The 21,864-nt window shown below is 43.5% G+C and overlaps 1 protein-coding gene across 4 annotated transcripts in view; it reads left to right on the top strand.

Annotated features, from left to right (window-relative positions):
* The window catches only part of LOC126161303 (diphthine methyltransferase), a 161,482-nt gene that overhangs the window by 116,161 nt on the left and 23,457 nt on the right, over positions 1-21,864 (top strand). For 3 of the 4 annotated variants that reach the window (XM_049917055.1, XM_049917054.1, XM_049917056.1), the window contains 2 exons: positions 14,812-14,916; positions 21,600-21,738. In XM_049917055.1, the coding sequence (XP_049773012.1) occupies positions 14,812-14,916; positions 21,600-21,738 (244 nt within the window). The remainder of the gene's footprint in view (positions 1-14,811; positions 14,917-21,599; positions 21,739-21,864) is intronic. The other variant, XM_049917057.1, reaches the window with a different exon arrangement.

Raw genomic sequence — 21,864 nt, forward strand, 5'->3', positions numbered from 1 at the left:
GCTGTACGAGATTGGAATAATAGAGAAATGTCAAGGTGGTTCGATGAACCCTCTGCCAGGCACTTAAATGTGATTTGCAGAGTATCCATGTAGATGTAGATGTAGATGTAGACAACTTTCCCAACGGATGTCCTGAGAGAAAAGGGGAAGTTAGGTATCATGTGGTTGATGTTTGCAGATTTAATGCCGGTTGACATGGAGGTGTATATTCAGTTGAAAATACATCATCTTACAACTCAGAATATGGTCTGGGATTCTATCTTGGATGGATCTCAATGAGATTGGGTGGTAGTTGTGGGGATCATGTCTGTTAGCCTTCTTTCAGACAGGTGTGATCTGTTCTTTCTTCCAGCCTATGGACGTAGCATTTAATTCAAAAAATCTACAGAACATTATGGTTAAAATGGGACTAACACAACTGCAGATTCTATATAATTAAGGCCTAGGGTGTTTTTAATTTTAGCTGTTTCTGACTTGTGGCAACAGCATATTAGACCTTCTGCTGACAAACGGACCCGAACTGTTTGAAACAGTTAACACAGAACAGGGAATCAGCAATCATAAAGCGGCTACAGCATCAGTGATATCAGCTGTAAATAGAAATATTAAAAAAGGTAGGAAGATTTTTCTGTTTAGCAAAAGTGACAAAAAGCAGAGTTCAGAGTGCTTGACGGCTCAACACAAAAGTTTTATCTCAAGTACAGATAGTGTTGAGAATCAGTGGATAAAGTTCAAAACCATCGTACGATATGTATTAGATGAGTATGTGCCAAGCAAGATTGTAAGAGTGGAAAAGAGCCACCATGCTACAACAACCAAGTTAGAAAACTGCTACGGAAGCAAAGGGAACTTCACAGCAAACATAAACATAGCCAAAGCCTTGCAGACAAACAAAAATTACATGAAGCAAAATATAGTCTGAGGAGGGCTATGTGAGACGATTGTGTGAAACCCAGCTCGCACTATTTACCCACGAGAGTCAGAGGGCCATTGACGCGGGTTCCCAGGTAGATGCCGTGTTTCTTGACTTCCGCAAGGTGTTTCATACAGTTCCCCACAGTCGTTTATTGAACAAAGTAAGAGCATATGGACTATGAGACCAGTTGTGTGATTCGATTGAAGAGTTCCTAGATAACAGAACGCAGCATGTCATTCTCAATGGAGAGAAGTCTTCCGAAGTAAGAGTGATTTCAGGTGCACCGCAGGGGAGTGTCGTAGGACCATTGCTATTCACAAAATATATAAATGACCTTGTGGATAACATTGGAAGTTCACTGAGGCTTTTTGCAGATGGTGCTGTAGTATATCAAGAGGATGTAACAATGGAAAGTTATACTGAAATGCAGGAGGATCTACAACGAATTGATGCATGTTGCAGGGAATGGCAACTGAATCTCAATGTAGAAAAGTGTAATGTACTGCGAATACATAGAAAGAAAGATCATTTATCATTTAGCTACAATATAGCAGGTCAGCAACTCGAAGCAGTTAATTCCATAAATTATCTGGGAGTAGGCATTAGGAGTGATTTAAAATGGAGTCTTCTTCTTCTTCTTCTTCTTCTTCTTCTTTATCGTCGCCTTGTCCCACAGCACGTAGGGTCAGCGTTGCTCTTCTGGATCCTTCTCCTCCATAGTACTCTATCCATTGCCTCTTCCTTCTTCCATCCTTTCTCCCTTAGGTCCCCGGATATCTTATCCTTACACCTCATCTTCGGTCTTCCTCTCTTTGTCACTCCTTCAGTCTTTATATCTTCAACTCTGTTTCCGATATACTCTTCCCCTCTTTTATGTAAGTGTCCATACCACCTTAGTCTGCTCTCTCGTATCTTTTTCCCCATGGGTCCCACTTTCACAGCTCCTCTAACAAATTCATTGCTAATCCTGTTCTTTCCTTATTACCCCACACATCCACCTCAGCATCCTCATTTCCGCCACTTCCATCTTCCTTTCCTGGGCTACTGTGATTGGCCATGTCTCTGCCTCGTATATCGTAGCAGGCCTTACCACCGACTTGTACACTTTCCCTTTCAACCCAATGCTCACCTTCTTGTCGCACAACACTCCACTCATTTTCCTCCAGTTGTTCCAACCACAGTTTAGTCGGTGTTGTATCTCGCTTTCCAGTCCTCCATCCGTCTGAATGTAAGACCCCAGGTATTTAAATTTGCAGACCGATTTCAGCTCATCATCCTGGATCTTGCAAGACCTCATCTGCACATCCTTCAGTGCTAAATATTTTGACTTTGTCCTGCTAATTTTCGTCCCTCTTTCTTCTAGTGCCTTCCTGCAATCCTCCAGCTTTTCCTAAAGTCTGTCGATGCTCTGTTCATGAAGAACCACATCATCCACAAACATCATATTCCACGGCGCTTCCTTCTTCACATCTTTCACCAGCACATCCATAATCAGGTCAAAGAGGTAGGGACTAAGTGCAGACCCTTGACGTAACCCTACTTTTACTGGAAACTCCTTTGTCGTGCCCACACTACTTCTCACCTGTGTCATTGCTCCTCTACACATTTCCTTCACTAACCTCACATACTTCTCTGGCACGCACTGCTCTCTCATGCTTCTCCATATTTCGCCCCTTGGGACTCTGTCATATGCTTTCTCCAAATCAATGAGAGCCATATGTATATCGGCTTGTAGCTCCCTGTGTCTCTCCACTATCCTTCTTAAAGCATGTATTGCATCAGTCATTCCTCTTCCAGGCATGGACCCAAACTATTCTTCACACACCACTGTTCCCTTGCGTAATCTTGCTTCTATAACTCTTTCCCAAATTTTCATTGTGTGTGCCATCAGTTTAATGCCTCTATAGTTACTGCAGTCCTGCACATCACCTTTCCCCTTAAATATTGGGATCTGTACACTGGTTCTCCACTCGTCTGGCATCTCCTCCTGTCGCCAAATCTTCTTCATTAAATCCCAAAGGAACTCAATTCCCTATTTACCGAGACACTTCCATACCTCAACGGGGATCTGGTCTGGGCCAACTGCCTTCCCATTTTTCATCTTTTAAACTGCCCGTTCGACTTCATCTCTACTTATATCCATAGTTAATCCTTCCTCAGTTCTCACTCTTACATTTTCTTCATTCAGCAATTTCTCAAAATAATTCAACCACCTTTGGATTATTTTTCCATGGTCATGCAGAATGAATAAAAAAATAGGAGTGCGGGTTAGCTACTACAAACAGCATAGTGAACGCATTATTGTGGCCAAGATAGATACGAAGCCCACACCTACTACAGTAGTACAAGTTTATATGCCAACTACCTCTGCAGATGATGAAGAAATAGATGAAATGTATGACGAGATAAAAGAAATTATTCAGGTAGTGAAGGGAGACGAAAATTTATTAGTCATGGGTGACTGGAATTCGTCAGTAGGAAAAGGGAGAGAAGGAAACGTAGTAGGTGAATATGGATTGGGGGGAAGGAATGAAAGAGGAAGCCGCCTTGTAGAATTTTGCACAGAGCATAACTTAATCATAGCCAACACTTGGTTCAAGAATCATAAAAGAAGGTTGTATACCTGGAAGAATCCTGGAGATACTAAAAGGTATCAGATAGATTATATAATGGTAAGACAGAGATTTAGGAACCAGGTTTTAAATTGTAAGACATTTCCTGGGGCAGATGTGGATTCTGACCACAATCTATTGGTTATGAACTGCAGATTGAAACTGAAGAAACTGCAAAAAGGTGGGAATTTAACGAGATGGGACCTGGATAAACTGAAAGAACCAGAGGTTGTAGAGAGTTTCAGGAAGAGCATAAGGGAACAATTGACAGGAATGGGGGAAAGAAATACAGTAGAAGAAGAATGGGTAGCTCTGAGGGATGAAGTAGTGAAGGCAGCAGAGGATCAAGTAGGTAAAAAGATGAGGGGTAATAGAAATCCTTGGGTAACAGAAGAAATATTGAATTTAATTGATGAAAGGAGAAAATATAAAAATGCAGTAAATGAAGCAGGCAAAAAGGAATACAAACGTCTCAAAAATGATATCGACAGGAAGTGCAAAATGGCTAAGCAGGGATGGCTAGAGGACAAATGTAAGGATGTGGAGGCTTGTCTCACTAGGGGTAAGATAGATACTGCCTACAGGAAAATTAAAGAGACCTTTGGAGAAAAGAGAACCACTTGTATGAACATCAAGAGCTCAGATGGAAACCCAGTTCTAAGCAAAGAAGGGAAGGCAGAAAGGTGGAAGGAGTATATAGAGGGTTTATACAAGGGCGATGTACTTGAGGACAATATTATGGAAATGGAAGAGGATGTAGATGAAGACGAAATGGGAGATAAGATACTGCGTGAAGAGTTTGACAGAGCACTGAAAGACCTGAGTCGAAACAAGGCCCCGGGAGTAGACAACATTCCATTAGAACTACTGATGGCCTCGGGAGAGTCAGTCATGACAAAACTCTACCATCTGGTGCGCACGATGTATGAGACAGGAGAAATACCCTCAGACTTCAAGAAGAATATAATAATTCCAATCCCAAAGAAAGCAGGTGTTGACAGATGTGAAAATTACCGAACTATCAGTTTAATAAGTCACAGCTGCAAAATACTAACGCGAATTCTTTACAGACGAATGGAAAAACTGGTAGAAGCTGACCTCGGGGAAAATCAGTTTGGATTCCGTAGAAATGTTGGAACACGTGAGGCAATACTGACCTTACGACTTATCTTAGAAGAAAGATTAAGAATAGGCAAACCTACGTTTCTAGCATTTGTAGACTTAGAGAAAGCTTTTGACAATGTTAACTGGAATACTCTCTTTCAAATTCTGAAGGTGACAGGGGTAAAATACAGGGAGCGAAAGGCTATTTACAGTTTGTACAGAAACCAGATGGCAGTTATAAGAGTCGAGGGGCATGAAAGGGAAGCAGTGGTTGGGAAAGGAGTAAGACAAGGTTGTAGCCTCTCCCCGATGTTATTCAATCTGTATATTGAGCAAGCAGTAAAGGAAACAAAAGAAAAATTTGGAGTAGGTATTAAAATTCATGGAGAAGAAGTAAAAACTTTGAGGTTCGCTGATGACATTGTAATTCTGTCAGAGACAGCAAAGGACTTGGAAGAGCAGTTGAACGGAATGGACAGTGTCTTGAAAGGAGGATATAAGATGAACATCAACAAAAGCAAAACGAGGATAATGGAATGTAGTCAAATTAAGTCGGGTGATGCTGAGGGATTTAGATTAGGAAATGAGACACTTAAAGTAGTAAAGGAGTTTTGCTATTTAGGGAGTAAAATAACCGATGATGGTCGAAGTAGAGAGGATATAAAATGTAGACTGGCAATGGCAAGGAAAGCGTTTCTCAAGAAGAGGAATTTGTTAACATCGAGTATAGATTTAAGTGTCAGGAAGTCATTTCTGAAAGTATTTGTATGGAGTGTAGCCACGTATGGAAGTGAAACATGGACGATAACTAGTTTGGACAAGAAGAGAATAGAAGCTTTCGAAATGTGGTGCTACAGAAGAATGCTGAAGATAAAGTGGGTAGATCATGTAACTAATGAGGAGGTACTGAATAGGATTGGGGAGAAGAGAAGTTTGTGGCACAACTTGACTAGAAGAAGGGATCGGTTGGTAGGACATGTTTTGAGGCATCAAGGGATCACAAATTTAGCATTGGAGGGCAGTGTGGAGGGTAAAAATCGTAGAGGGAGACCAAGAGATGAATACACTAAGCAGATTCAGAAGGATGTAGGTTGCAGTAGATACTGGGAGATGAAGAAGCTTGCACAGGATAGAGTAGCATGGAGAGCTGCATCAAACCAGTCTCAGGACTGAAGACCACAACAACAACAACATGCAGAATTATTCCCGTTTCATCTTTCATTTGTTTTATTGCTGTTAGATCCTTAGAAGCTTTATCTCTTGAGTTGCCTATCCGTATCAATTGTCTCATATCCTGATTTTCTGTAGTTGTTTGTATGCCTCCCTTGCTGATTCAGCTTTAGCTTTAGCCATGGCTCGTTTTGCCTCCTTATTTGCAATTTTGTATGCTTGCCCATCTTCAGAACTTCCGGAAATACACTCCTGGAAATTGAAATAAGAACACCGTGAATTCATTGTCCCAGGAAGGGGAACCTTTATTGACACATTCCTGGGGTCAGATACATCACATGATCACACTGACAGAACCACAGGCACATAAACACAGGCAACAGAGCATGCACAATGTCGGCACTAGTACAGTGTATATCCACCTTTCGCAGCAATGCAGGCTGCTATTCTCCCATGGAGACGATCGTAGAGATGCTGGATGTAGTCCTGTGGAACGGCTTGCCATGCCATTTCCACCTGGCGCCTCAGTTGGACCAGCGTTTGTGCTGGACGTGCAGACCGCGTGAGACGACGCTCCATCCAGTCCCAAACATGCTCAATGGGGGACAGATCCGGAGATCTTGCTGGCCAGGGTAGTTGACTTACACCTTCTAGAGCACGTTGGGTGGCACGGGATACATGCGGACGTGCATTGTCCTGTTGGAACAGAAAGTTCCCTTGCCGGTCTAGGAATGGTAGAACGATGGGTTCGATGACGGTTTGGATGTACCGTGCACTATTCAGTGTCCCCTCGACGATCGCCAGTGTAGGAGATCGCTCCCCACACCATGATGCCGAGTGTTGGCCCTGTGTGCCTCGGTCGTATGCAGTCCTGATTGTGGCGCTCACCTGCACGGCGCCAAACACGCATACGACCATCATTGGCACCAAGGCAGAAGCGACTCTCATCGCTGAAGACAACACGTCTCCATTCGTCCCTCCATTCACGCCTGTCGCGACACCACTGGAGGCGGGCTGCACGATGTTGGGGCGGGAGCGGAAGACGGCCTAACGGTGTGCGGGACCGTAGCCCAGCTTCATGGAGACGGTTGCGAATGGTCCTCGCCGATACCCCAGGAGCAACAGTGTCCCTAATTTGCTGGGAAGTGGCGGTGCGGTCCCCTACGGCACTGCGTAGGATCCTACGATCTTGGCGTGCATCCGTGCGTCGCTGCGGTCCGGTCCCAGGTCGACGGGCACGTGCACCTTCCGCCGACCACTGGCGACAACATCGATGTACTGTGGAGACCTCACGCCCCACGTGTTGAGCAATTCGGCGGTACGTCCACCCGGCCTCCCGCATGCCCACTATACGCCTTCGCTCAAAGTCCGTCAACTGCACATACGGTTCACGTCCACGCTGTCGCGGCATGCTACCAGTGTTAAAGACTGCGATGGAGCTCCGTATGCCACGGTAAACTGGCTGACACTGACGGCGGCGGTGCACAAATGCTGCGCAGCTAGCGCCATTCGACGGCCAACACCGCGGTTCCTGGTGTGTCCGCTGTGCCGTGCGTGTGATCATTGCTTGTACAGCCCTCTCGCAGTGTCCGGAGCAAGTATGGTGGGTCTGACACACCGGTGTCAATGTGTTCTTTTTTCCATTTCCAGGAGTGTATCTCACTTCCTCTTAAAATGGACTGACCATATAAAATTAATCGTCAGTAATGCAGATTCCAGGCTGAGATTCACTGGAAGAATCCTAAGGAAATACAGTGCGAAAACAAAGGAAGTAGGTTACAGTACACTTGTTCGCCCACTGCTTGAATACTGCTCAGCAGTGTGGGATACATACCAGATAGGGTTGATTGAAGAGATAGAGAAGATCCAAGCAAGAGCAGCGCGCTTCATTATAGGATCACTTACTAATCGCAAAAGCATTATGGAGATGATAGATAAACTCCAGTAGAAGGCTCTGCAAGAGAGATGGTCAGTAGCTTGGTACAGGCTTTTGATGAAGTTTCGAGAACATTCCTTCACCGAGGAGTCAAGCAGTATGTTCCTCCCTCCTATGTATATCTCACAAAGAGACCATGAGGATAAAATCAGAGAGATTAGAGCCCACACTGAGGCATACCGACAATCTTTCTTTCCATGAACAATACGAGACTGGAATAGAAGGGAGAACTGATAGAGGTACTCAAGGTACCCTCCACCACACACCGTCAGGTGTCTTGCAGAGTATGGATGTAGATATAGATGTAGATGTAGATGTGGAACTAGAACTAGATAGGTTGAGTGGGGTGAAGTGTGCTGGGGAATGGGAACTTGCAGTTGGCAAGAAGGCAGCTAGGAGGAGGAGGTGGAGGTATTCAAACAGTTGCACTTTACGTATATACAACAGATTTGACCAATTGTCAGAGTTGAGTGAAGAGGAGCCTCTTGTTGCTGTAGGTGTAGGAAACATGCAGCAGTCCTCAGCAATTAGGAAGCCTAGGTCAGTTGCAAAGTCTAACAGTAAGAAGGAGGTTCTGTTGCTAGGCAGTTTGCACAGTAGAGATGTGGACCAGCAGTTGCAGGAAGTGTTGGGGAGTGAGTACCAGGTCACCAGCATTGTGAAGCCTAGTGCAGGGTTGGCTCAAGTGACTGACAGCATAGGGGAGTTAGTAGGAATTTTATGGAGAAGGATCAGGTAATGATAGTGGGTGGAGCAGGGAACAGTCTTGATAGAGACGGGGAATATGACGTAGGTGGTGACCTGATAAAGATAGCTACTCAAACTGGTGGCACTAATGTGCATTTCGTGCAACTGTTTCAGCATCATCATTGGCCTCACCTTAATTCGGCTGTTAGTCATGTTAACATGGGGCTGGGGAGGGCGCTGATAGCAGAGGGCATGGGTCACATTTCAGTGGTGCCACTAGGGTCTATCAGGAGATCGGATTTCAGTAAGCATGGCTTGCACCTCAATAGGTATGGGAAGGGGAGGCTGACAAAGGTTGTAGGTGACAGTGTAGTGGGTGGTGGTGGGATCACTCATGGAAAATTCCTGTGGTAGTTGGTGTTAGAGCTGCACGTTTTTTTAGATTGAAGTCAGGTGATAGGCATACCTACTTAAAGGAAGTCCCTCTAAATAAGAGATCACCTTCAGAGGATGTCATTTTACCAAATAGAGAAGGAATTAGCATATTTCATCAAAATATAAGAGGTATTAGAGATAAAGTTAGTGAACTGCTTATGGTATAGATGTTGACTCTAAAATTATTGGTATATCGGAGCACCACTTAAATAATTTGACAATTCAGAAGCTTTCTTTACCAGGATACAGATTAGCCGGTCATTTTTCAAGGAGTTCCTTGTGGAGTGAGTCCATAAATGTATCATGGCACTGCGCTAAACAGATATTTGGATGTTGTGCAGGGGCAGTTGAATTTAGTGAAACTAAACTTCTAATTGTTGTTGTTTATAGGTCCCCTAACACTGACTGCAGAGCATTTCTGTTCAAGCTAGAGAGGGTACTTGATTCACTTTATAGGAAGTACTAGAAATTAGTTATATGTGGTGACTTCAATATTAATTGAGTATATGATGGTGCAAGAAAAAGGATGTTGGTAGATCTCCTAAATTCTTATGATCTGTTGCAGATTGTGTTTTTTCCAACTAGGGTGCAGGGGAACAGTTCACAGCCATAGACAATATTTTTGTTCATTCTTCTTTACTAGATGGGCATTCTGTTAGTAAAAGGGTGAATGGCCTTTCAGACCATGGTACACAAATTTTAACACTAAAAGGCTTTTGTACTCGAACAAATGTCACATACAATTACCAAGTATGTAGGAAAGTTAATCCAGTGGCAGTAGAGAGTTTTTTAAAACTCATCAAAGAACAAGAGTGGCAGGTTGTTTATAATGCCGATAACAGATGACAAATACAATGCTTTCCTTAACACATTTCTCATGTTCTTTGAGAGTTGCTTTCCATTAGAATGTTCTAGCAGTAATAGGCAGCCAGGGTAGCTGACGAGTGGGATAAGGATATCATGTAGAACAAAGTGGGAATTATATCAAAATGTTAGAAGTAGGCACAATCAAGCTACTGTAGCCCATTACAAACGGTATTGTTAGGTGCTTAAAAATGTTATTATGAAGGCAAAGAGTATGTGGTATGCAAATAGAATAGCTAATTCACAGGATAAAATTAAAACCATATGGTCAGCTGTGAAGGAAGTGTCTGGTCAGCAGCACAAGGTCAACGATATAAAGTCAGTTCGCAGTAAAAATACACTCCTGGAAATTGAAATAAGAACACCGTGAATTCATTGTCCCAGGAAGGGGAAACTTTATTGACACATTCCTGGGGTCAGATACATCACATGATCACACTGACAGAACCACAGGCACATAGACACAGGCAACAGAGCGTGCTCAATGTCTGCACTAGTACAGTGTATATCCACCTTTCGCAGCAATGCAGGCTGCTATTCTCCCATGGAGACGATCGTAGAGATGCTGGATGTAGTCCTGTGGAACGGCTTGCCATGCCATTTCCACCTGGCGCCTCAGTTGGACCAGCGTTCGTGCTGGACGTGCAGACCGCGTGAGACGACGCTTCATCCAGTCCCAAACATGCTCAATGGGGGACAGATCCGGTGATCTTGCTGGCCAGGGTAGTTGACTTACACCTTCTAGAGCACGTTGGGTGGCACGGGATACATGCGGACGTGCATTGTCCTGTTGGAACAGCAAGTTCCCTTGCCGGTCTAGGAATGGTAGAACGATGGGTTCGATGACGGTTTGGATGTACCGTGCACTATTCAGTGTCCCCTCAACGATCACCAGTGGTGTACGGCCAGTGTAGGATATCGCTCCCCACACCATGATGCCGGGTGTTGGCCCTGTGTGCCTCGGTCGTATGCAGTCCTGATTGCGGCGCTCACCTGCACGGCGCCAAACACGCATACGACCATCATTGGCACCAAGGCAGAAGCGACTCTCATCGCTGAAGACGACACGTCTCCATTCGTCCCTCCATTCACGCCTGTCGCGACACCACTGGAGGCGGGCTGCACGATGTTGGGGCGTGAGCGGAAGACGGCCTAACGGTGTGCGGGACCGTAGCCCAGCTTCATTGAGACGGTTGCGAATGGTCCTCGCCGATACCCCAGGAGCAACAGTGTCCCGAATTTGCTGGGAAGTGGCGGTGCGGTCCCCTACGGCACTGCGTAGGATCCTACGGTCTTGGCGTGCATCCGTGCGTCGCTGCGGTCCGATCCCAGGTCGACGGGCACGTGCACCTTCCGCCGACCACTGGCGACAACATCGATGTACTGTGGAGACCTTACGCCCCACGTGTTGAGCAATTCGGCGGTACGTCCACCCGGCCTCCCGCATGCCCACTATACGCCCTCGCTCAAAGTCCGTCAACTGCACATACGGTTCACGTCCACGCTGTCGCGGCATGCTACCAGTGTTAAAGACTGCGATGGAGCTCCGTATGCCACGGCAAACTGGCTGACACTGACGGCGGCGGTGCACAAATGCTGCGCAGCTAGCGCCATTCGACGGCCAACACCGCGGTTCCTGGTGTGTCCGCTGTGCCGTGCGTGTGATCATTGCTTGTACAGCCCTCTCGCAGTGTCCGGAGCAAGTATGGTGGGTCTGACACACCGGTGTCAATGAGTTCTTTTTTCCATTTCCAGGAGTGTATTTCTGTTACTGATAAATCAGATATGTGTACAGTATTTAACCCTCATTTTCTGAATATTGCTGGTGAATGAAATAAAAATTTAGTTTCTACAGGGAATCGTATAACATTCTTGGCAAATGCCTTTCCGAGACTGATGTCTGAAAGACTCGTCTGTGATACAGACAAGGGGGAGATTGAGTCAATAATTAAATCACTGAAGACTAAGGACTCTCATGGTTATGATGGAGTGTCTAGCAGATTATTAAAGTACTGTGCTGCACATGTTAGCCCTGTATTTAGCCATATTTGTAATTTTTCCTTTAGGAATGGTCGGTTTCCTGAACGATTAAAGTACTCAGTAATAAAGCCGCTTTATAAAAAGGGATAAAGGGATAATGTAGATAATTTTAGACAATTTTAGACCTATATCTATGTCATCAGCATTTGCAAAAGTCATTGAAAAGACTGTGTATGTATGGATAATTGATCATTTTATATCACATGATTTCCTATCAAATGTACAGTTCTTCTTTAGAAGTCGTTTAACAACTGAAAATACTATATTCTCTTTTCTCTGTGAGGTACTGGGTTGGTTAAACAAAAGGTTTCGAATGCAAGGAATATTTTTTGATTTAAATAAGCCATCTGATTGTGTTCATCACAAAATATTGCTCCAGAAGTTGGACCATTACGGAATACGGGGAGTAGCTCACAATTCTTTCACCTCTTACTTTAGCAACAGACAGCACTGTATTCACAGTGCTCAGAATGGCTGTGATGTGGGGTGTGAGTGAGGTACAGTCAAATGGGGGATGCTCCAGGGATCAGTGTTGGTACCACTCCTGTTCCTTATTTATATAAATGATTTGCCCTGTAGTATTACGGGTAACTCTAAAATATTTCTGTTTGCTGATGACTAACTTGGTAGTAAAGGATGTTGTGTGCAACATTGGCTAAGTTTCAAATAGTGTAGTACATGACCAAAGTTCATGGCTTGTAGAAAATAAACTAATGCTAAATCACAGTAAGACTCAGTTTTTACAGTTTCTAACAGACAATTCAACAAAACCTGCCATTTTAATTTCATAGAATGGGCATATGAAACTGAACAGTTCCGATTTCTAGGTGTTCAGATAGATAGTGAACTTTTGTGGAAAGCCCATGTTCAGGATCTTGTTCAGAGACTTAGTGCTGCCATTTTTACTATTCGAATGGTATCTGATGTAAGTGAGTGTTCCGCATGAAAATTAGTCTACTTTTATTATTTTCATTCGCTTATGTCATATGGCTATATATTTTTGGGTAACTCTTACCATTATAAAAGGATATTTTTGGCTCAGAAATGGGTGGTTCGGGCAATAAGTTGTGTAAGTTCGTGAACCTCTTGTTGACTCCTGTTCATAATCTGGGTATTTTCACATAGGCCTCTCAATACATATATTCTTTACTGTCATTTCTTGTTAACAATATCAGCTTATTCCCAAGAATAAGCAGTTTTCACTCATATACTACTCAGCAGAAATCAAACCTGTGTTTGGATCGGACTTCTTTAACTCACGTGCAGAAAGATGTGCATTATACTGCTGCATCCATTTCGATAAGCTACCACTCGAATTCAAAAATCTTAGCAGTAATCTATACGCTTTCAAATCAAAACTGAAGAGTTTCCTCATGGGTCGCTCCTTCTATGTTGTCGAGGAGTTCCTTGAAAAATTAAGCTGATTCTTGTTGTATTGTTGAGTGCATGTACTTAAACTGATGGCTTGACTTATTTTTATCTGGTATTACTTTTACATTGAAATATTATGTACTGACACGTTCCATCACCTTGGAGGTTTGGTCCTCAATTTGGTCCTATGGAACTTGACGTGTAAATAAAAAATAAAAATAACACTTTTGTTACATGAAGTCGATGGTCATCTTCACGAATGCCTTCATCAAGGTGAATGGCAGCAGGAAAGGTGCGATGTGCCATGGACGCAGGTTTTTGGTAGCAGTATTATGCTATGAGAGATATTCTCCTGCACTTGCCTGGGACATTTGGTAGTAATTGATAACTGTGAACCACCTACATTGCTTCATGCTCGGTGTCTTCCCCGACAGCAGTGTCATCTTTCAGCAATATAATTGTCTGTGCGACAGTGGTTTGAGGAGCATTATAGTGCACTCTCATCGGTGTATTGGCGATCAAATTCACATGACGAAAATCCTTCGGAACCCATCTGGGTCACTATCGGGCACTATCACCGCATATGCAGATCAGCGGCTTGTTATTTATGCAAATTATGTAACTTGTGAGTAGAGTTGAAATGCCACATACCTCCACAAACCTTACCGATTCTGGATATGCAGAATCAGTGATGTATTTCGTCCTAAAGGTGGACAAACAAGCTGTTTAGCTGGTAGTCATAATGTTTTGGCTCATCGGTGTATATGACCTGTGAACATGTTGGCATAGGGCAGTCATATTTGAATGACAATGGCAGTGTTGTAGATTTATTTGTAGACAGTATCTTTAATATAGAAATAGTTATGAGTGAGTATACAGTTAGTCCCGTTTACCAGGGTGGAAGAGGTACATTTCGATACGGCCAGTTGTCAGAGATGGTAGCGTTCGACATCAGCAACATTGTGAGGATTGGGGATACTGATATAGAGGGAAGTGGCACCAGCATTGATAAACAGGGAGACAGGTGGTGAAGTGCCAGGAATTGTTGAGAGCCAGTGGTAAGAGTGATTAGCACCTTTGAGTCAAGGGATAGGCTATGAACAGTAGGTTGAAAATGTTGGTCTAAAAAGGCAGGGAACTTCTCAGTGAGAGTAAAGTAAAAAGCCACAGTTAGATGTCCTGAGTGGTTTGACCAATATATCTTAGATAATCTTGTAGGGGCCAAGTGAGGTGTGGGAGGGACGATGGAGAGGGATTGTGAAGAGACAATTATGAAATTGACTTAATGATTTAAGTAGGGATAGGAAGTCATACAGGTGTACAGGTGCAGAGAGGACTCGATCTGAAGATGTGAGCATCTGAAGGGAATTTTTCCGATGAAAGATCTTTCCCTAGTATTCTACTGGTAAACCAAAGTGTGCAACCTGCTTTACTGACAACTGAGCTAATGCGATCATTCCATTTCATATCCCTACCGTGTCGCATCAGGTATTTGTACGAGCTGACGAATTTGAATTGTGCATCACTGATACTGTAGTTGTGGGACACTTCAATTTTTATTTGTATTGTGAAGCATGCAGTTTTACATTTCTGAACATTTAAAGCACGGTACCAATCATTGCACCACTCTAAAATTTTTTCGGGATTCAACTGAATATTTGTGCACCTTTCTGCAGGCAGTACTAACCTAATCTACAGGACGAGTCAGAAGTCGCTGTACACCCTATTATGTCGAGAACCTTACAGGAATGGGGAAACTCTAATATTCCAGTTGGATACAGGTGAGTTGATCTATATTTTACGGTATGTACTGAACATGGGTGCCATCTTAAAATTGGCCATCTTGAAGCTAAACAATGTAGGAAAAGACAAATTGGTACGTACTGTATAGATGACATGTCCAGCTGCAGACAGGCACAATTAAGACACTCACATATAGCTGTCAGCCACCACCTTCACCAGTAAAACTAAAACACACACACACACACACACACACACACACACACACACACACACACACACCTCAAGCACACATGACCACCAACTTGAGCATTTTGGGCTGCAATGCAACACCATATGGGATGTAAGCAGCAATCTGTAGAGGGTGGGGAAGGGGAAGGGATAGTACTGTATGGGTGGGGAGAGAGGCGAAAGCTGTTTGGTGGAGTGTGCAGGGACTGGAATGCCAGCAGGTGTAGCACCAGGAGGAAACAGGAACAAAAAATGGGAGGAGCAGGGAAAGATGAGCAGATACCTTGGCAGGGGGCAACAAATAAACAGGGTGGAAGATGAGAGTGGGGAGGAGACGATAGGACAGAGGGAGTGGAAACCGTTGGATGGAGGGCACGGGAACAGTATGTTACTGTAGGTCGAGGCAGAGTTAGTTACGGCAGTGGAGAATGTGTTGTTAGGATAACTCCCATCTGCATACTCCAGAAAAGCTGTTGGTGGAGGGAAGGACCCAGACGGCTCAAGTAGTGCAGCAGCCATTGTTGTGTTCAGCTGTGTGTTGTGCCACAGCGTGGTCTACTTTGGTGGCCGTTAACCCCGTTGGACAATTAGTTGGTATTCGTACCAATATAAAAAGCTGTGCAACGTTTGCAGCAGAGCTGGTAAATGACTGGTGGCCTCTTATGGGGTAAATAAACGTGTGACAGGACTGGACTAGGAAGTGCTGGGTTGATGTATTCTGCTTTACTACCCGAGCCATCTGGATCCTTCCCTCCACCAGCAGCTGTACTTAACTGTGGAGGTGAGAGCTACCCTCACGACACATTCTCCACTCCTGTAAATATCCCGGCCTCGACCTACGGTAACGTACTGTCCGAACACCCTCCACCCGACAGTTTCCACCCCGTCTGTCCTATTGTCTCCTCCCCATTCTCATTTACCGTCCCGTTTATTTGCAGCCCACTGCCAACGCATCTGCCCATCTTTCCTCACTTCTCTCCTTTTTTGTTCCTTTTTTCCACCAATTCCTTGCCCGCCCCACAACCTTCCAATGCTGCACCTGGTAGCAATCGAGTCCTTGGAACTCCGCCAGACAGTGTTCGTCTCTCTCCTCACCCGTAAATTACTATCCCTTTCATTTCCCCACACCGTGCAGATTCCTGCTTGCATCCCACCTGATGTTGCATTCTGGCCCCAGATTCTGGAGTTGATAGTCGTGTGTGCATGAGGTAACAAAGGCTGTGGCCAAAAATTATATGTGAGTGTCTTTTAATTGTGCCTGTCTATAACTTGATGTGTCTTCTTTACAATAAACAGCAATCTGTCTTTTCCTACATTGTTGATATTCCTACATAGAGTTTCCATTGTTTCATCTTGAATCTAAGCCAGTTTTCTTAAATTGGAAGGGAGTCGTGTGATACATCGTATGACATCAGCATTTCCTGACAAGGGCATTCCTGTAAACATGTCTGAAATAGCAGTTATGGGTCAGGTAACTGAAGATGGCTTTGACCAAAGAAGAGAAAACTGAGGTTGTTTTAATGTCTGTAGAATGGAGTGTCCATGTTGTAGTGCAGGGCTTAACAACTGGCCGGTTTTGAGCGCGAGTACTCGCATCTGCTCAGGCACGTGCTTGCGAGCAGGTGCAAGGTCACGGAGTAGGGAGGGAGGGGAAATGTGCGCGCACGTTCGAATGTGACCTTGCGTTCTTAGCAGATTTAACTAGCCATCTGAATGCTTTGAACATTTTACTACAAGGCAAAGATCTGCTAATTACTCATTTCATAGATCGAATAGGAGCTTTTAAAATGAAATTGACACTTTGGGTGAGTCAGCTGGAAACAGGAAACCTAGCCCATTTTCCTAAATTATCATCCATGCAAGATGTTCACAAAGACTGTGAACATTATTCATATAGTTTAGTTGATCAGCACTTTCAAGATATGACAGCCCTCACAGTGATTTTGATCTGTTCTGTCCATATTCAGCGAATATTTAAGAGATTCGTCCTGAGCTGCAGCAAGAAATTATTGACCTGCAGTGTGACAGAGAATACAGAGACAAATTTCAGAACAAGAAAAACATTTTGGAATTCTACAGACACTTCCCTCAGGATAGATTTCCTCATTTGCACAAACTTGCGGCTACAATAATATCAATGTTCGGTTCCACGTATGTTTGTGAACAACTGTTCTCTGCAATGAAATGTAACAAGACGCACCTGAAAAACGCATTGTCTGATCGAAATTTAAACTGCACGCTGCGCCTAAAATGCACAAGAACAATTACTCTGAACATAGACGCAATTGTAAAGGGCAAAAAGTAGAAGATAACAGAGAATCCCACACTTCAGTGACACCTTTCATTGTGTAGCAGTTCACAAATTAATGCGAATGTAGAGGCATACACTAAGCTAATAAAATTATGTGGCACGTGTACATTCTCCTTTATTTGTTTCATTTGTTGCGGTAATAATTCGTGAGTGATATCCCTGCAGGTGGCCGCGGATTTACATTGACTGGCGGCAGCTGTTGTGTGCCCCACATGGCTTTCCCCACTCTCCGCTCTGGTCCGGTAGTGGGGGTAGCGTACTCGCGCTGCTCCGTGCTCGCGCCTTGCTGCTCACAGCTTGCTCCGCGAGCACGTATGTTGTGAAGCCCTGTTGTAGTGGGAGATTTTAACAACCAGCTCACAGACAGACCTCCAATTGCACACGACACTGACAGATGCTTAATTTCCGAATTCGGAGAAAGTAGGACTGTGGCTAAGGGAAAGAGTGGCCGTCCAAAAATGCTACTGATGATACAACCCGGACAGTGGTTTTGGCATTCATTGTGAAGAGCCCACACTGCAGCACATAATGTTTGTCAACAGAATGTGGAATTAGCCAGGCATCTATCCTACGAATCCTTCATGCTTACTGATAGCATCCGTTTGAGATTCGGCTACTCCGGCACCTAGCAGGGGATGACACAGATAGACATAAGCAGTTTTGCATATGTGGGCCCCAGAGCAAGTTCAACAAGATCGCTCTTTTGCACAAGGTATCTTGTTCAGTGATGAAACAAACTTTTTTGTCAGTGGTGAAATCAACCATCACAACCCCAGATACTGGAGTGACCAGAATTCACATTGGATAAACTGTCTGAGGTAGTTGGTGACATAAAGATTATGGTGTGGTGTGGAAGTTGACTCATTTTCATGGACCAGAACTTAAATGCTCAACGCTATCTGGAAATGCTGCAAGAAGCGGTGTTTCTGTTAGTTCTTAATGAAGATGGCAGCTTTCCCTCTTAGTTTCAACAGGATGGGATTCCACCTCATAACAGTGCAGTTGTTACTCAGTGGTTAGATGGTCAGTTTTGTGGACATTGGTTTGGCTGATGTGGATCCATGGAGTGGCCACCCAGATCACCTGATCTTGCTCCACTTTTACCTGTTGGGTGATTTAAAGCAACCCATATATGTGGAGACAATAAGAAACAGACACCATCTCGAGAAATGCATTGAAGAAGCATTTGCTGGCATTTCTGTGGAAAACCTTTGTGAATGCAAGACAGTTGGATTCAGTGCCTTCAAATGTGCATTGACCGAGAGGGACACAGTGTTGAACATATTAAATGACTGTCCTTTATGAAGAACAGTCCAATCTGTAATTTCTACCAAAATGTGTTGTAACTTTTGAACTATACCTGCTACTTCAAAACTGACTGCAGGAATGAACATGTCAGAAAATGCTGATGTTATTTGATATGTCACATGATGCCCCCCACCCCTTTACATAAAAAAAACTTAGATTCAAGATGGCCGATTTCAAGATGGCACCCATGTTCAGTGCATAGCATAAAAGATGGACCACCTCACCCATACCTTGCTGGAAAATTTTGGTTTCCCCATTCCTGCAGCGTTTTTGACGTAATGGGGGTGTACTGTGACTTCCGACTCACCCGGTATACGTAACTGCATCCTCTGAGGTTATTATTAATATTGTGTGCAAGATCATTAAGGTACAACATGAAAACCTAAAGGCCCAACACATTTTGCTGAAAGCATACCCCAAAGTTACTTCTATACCTGTTGAGCAGTCTCCATCCCAGATACAGTGCTGTGCCTTCCCTACCAATAAATTGTTTTTCCAATTACAAATTGCAATTTATACCCCATACATATATAACAAATTGCCTGTCGTCTTCTGTCTCATGTTCTTTGACTTTTAATTGTTCGATGTTTTTTCTGACATTTAGCCGTCAAGAGTGGCTCACCCTCCACTGCTGGTGGTGGACTGGAATCGAGCTTGCAGCCGCAGATTATATGTACCTGTTGCACCGACATTTGAGTGCAGAAGCCATCAGGCAATTTATCCAAATGGTCAAGAAAGCATCAACATGTTTGTGCTGCATATATCTTCAGCAGTACTCACATTAGCGGCCATCCCTCATTGCTGGTTGCACTGTGTTCTGTATATGATGCTGTACTTCTTATTCTGGTCTACACTGGCACTTCTTATAATTCCCACATCAACTTGTTCTGTGGTGCTTCACTGTCTCCCAGAACAATTGGTCGTGCACTTTTTTCCTACTTGTTTGCTAATTCTATTGTTGGTCTTCTCTGTCACCAAAGGTTTCTCTTTGTTGATTTATATCCAAAGCAGTTTTCAAACCTCTATGTGGGAACACAGTTGAATAATGTACATATTGACATGTCTTTAGAGTCTACCATTATATTCCAGTTTTAAATGTGGGTTCAGTTTCAGACCATGGTTGTAAGCACACAGCTTCTAATAATTTCAGTGCCATTCTACCTATTGTTCTCAGAGTACCACTGTGAAATTGACCATCTCCAACACTTGCTAACCCCCCAACGCTAGAAATTATGTGGATTAGACCCTACCATTATTAATGAAAAGATAACTGAAGCAGGTCACCTATGACGACATAAGAAAGGCAAAATTACTGGAAAATTATCGAGTTATGTACAGGAATCTTCCTGACAATATTTGGTAATAACCTCGGGTACTCCTGTACATTATTTGCACAAGTGGAGTTGTTTCAAGTGTCACCCTCACTGAATTTGTTTGCACCATCTCTTTAAAATGTAAATTAAGGAATGCAGTAAGAGGTGCTCACATCAGTTATGTGTTAACTGCTCATTGCACATGGCAGCAACTTTTAGCGACATTCAATATGGCTACAAGGAAAAAAGTTTCAACACAGCATTGTAATACATATAGTGTAATAATTTTCTGCTTTTCACCAAATAGTAGAAGCACTGAGTCATCAACAGGCACACACAAAAAAAACCAATTAAAACGTTTTTAGCTTTCAGACAAATGTAGCTGCACTGTGTGTGTGTGTGTGTGTGTGTGTGTGTGTGTGTGTGTGTGTGTTTTGTTAAAGAATTTGTCCAAAAGCTAGCAAAGCTCTCATCCCTTTTTGTGTGTCTCTAAATGACTCAGCATGTAACTATGTAACTATTTCGTTGTGGTCTCCTAAACTCCTAGATTATTTGCGTTCTACCAAAACTTACCTTGCCATGTTTATTTTTCTACTTCATGTGACCTGCACAAGGGGCATTCAATAAGTAATCCAATACATTTTTTTCTCAACCAGTTTCATTTGAAAAAATGCAGAATTTATTGTGGAACATTGTGGAATATTCCTGCTTCAAACCCTGTAGTTTCATAAAGTTCCAATAGGTGGTGGCACTATATGTAGCCTTCAAAGTGGCATATGTAACAGAGATGTGGAGTTCTCACTGAATTCATTTTGGTGGAAAACAAGAGCATCAAAAATATCCATAGATGCTCGCAGAATGTCTACGGCAACCTGGCAGTGAAAAGGAGCAGGACGAGTCATCGGGCGAGGTATCTGTCATCGTCGCAATGAGGTGCAAACCTATCCAATCTCCCGTGTGTCAGCTGGCCGTACACGGCTGTGACTCCTGCAATGTTGGAACATTGGGACACTCTCATTTGAGGTGATCGTTGAATCACAGTTGAACAACTTACTGCTCAGCTGGACATCTCTGTTGATAGTTCTGACACACTTGTCCACCAGTGGCGATACTCAAAGATGTTTGCCCTCTGGGTTTCTCATTACCTAGCAGAAGCCCATAAAGAGCTTCCGTCTGTTTGGCTCAATGAAGGATGCACTCTGCAGGAATCAGTATACAAATGATGAAAAGGGTATCGGTGCAGCAAGACATTGACTCTGTTATCGATCAGTAGGGTGCTACCGTGTGGGCATACTGGACCTCTCAGTGTGGAGGTATAAGGCCATCACGTTGAATGGAGATTGTTGAAAAATGGAGTTTAAAAAAAAGTGTTTCATTACTTATTGAACGCCCCTGGTATTTTGTAATCTCTATTTGTATTGTAATTATATCATCATGAATACCCTTATAGAAAGTGATAGCAGATTCTCGGTCTTGATCAGTTAAAACTTGCCAATTCTTTCTCAAAAAGAACACAGGTGAATGTTATTACACATAGAAACCATTTTTTCTGTTGTGAAAGGTGGAGATGACTGCAAGTTTCACACCTTCGATTTGAGATGTGGCGTTAGTCAACCAACAGTAACAAATAAGAGTCACGAAACAGGTGTGACGAGCCTACACTGCAATGCAATGCATCCCAATACATTGGCTTCAGGAAGGTATGTTCTGTGGCATAAATCGTATGACATTATATATAATAATTTGGCCTGTTTTTCTTGTGCAGTTATGTGCAAATTTGATATTCCCAATGTCTTCCATCACAAACATATATATTTTTTATTTTA

The sequence above is a fragment of the Schistocerca cancellata genome, chromosome 2 (assembly GCF_023864275.1).
Source record: "Schistocerca cancellata isolate TAMUIC-IGC-003103 chromosome 2, iqSchCanc2.1, whole genome shotgun sequence".
Taxonomy (NCBI): Eukaryota; Metazoa; Arthropoda; class Insecta; order Orthoptera; family Acrididae; genus Schistocerca; species Schistocerca cancellata.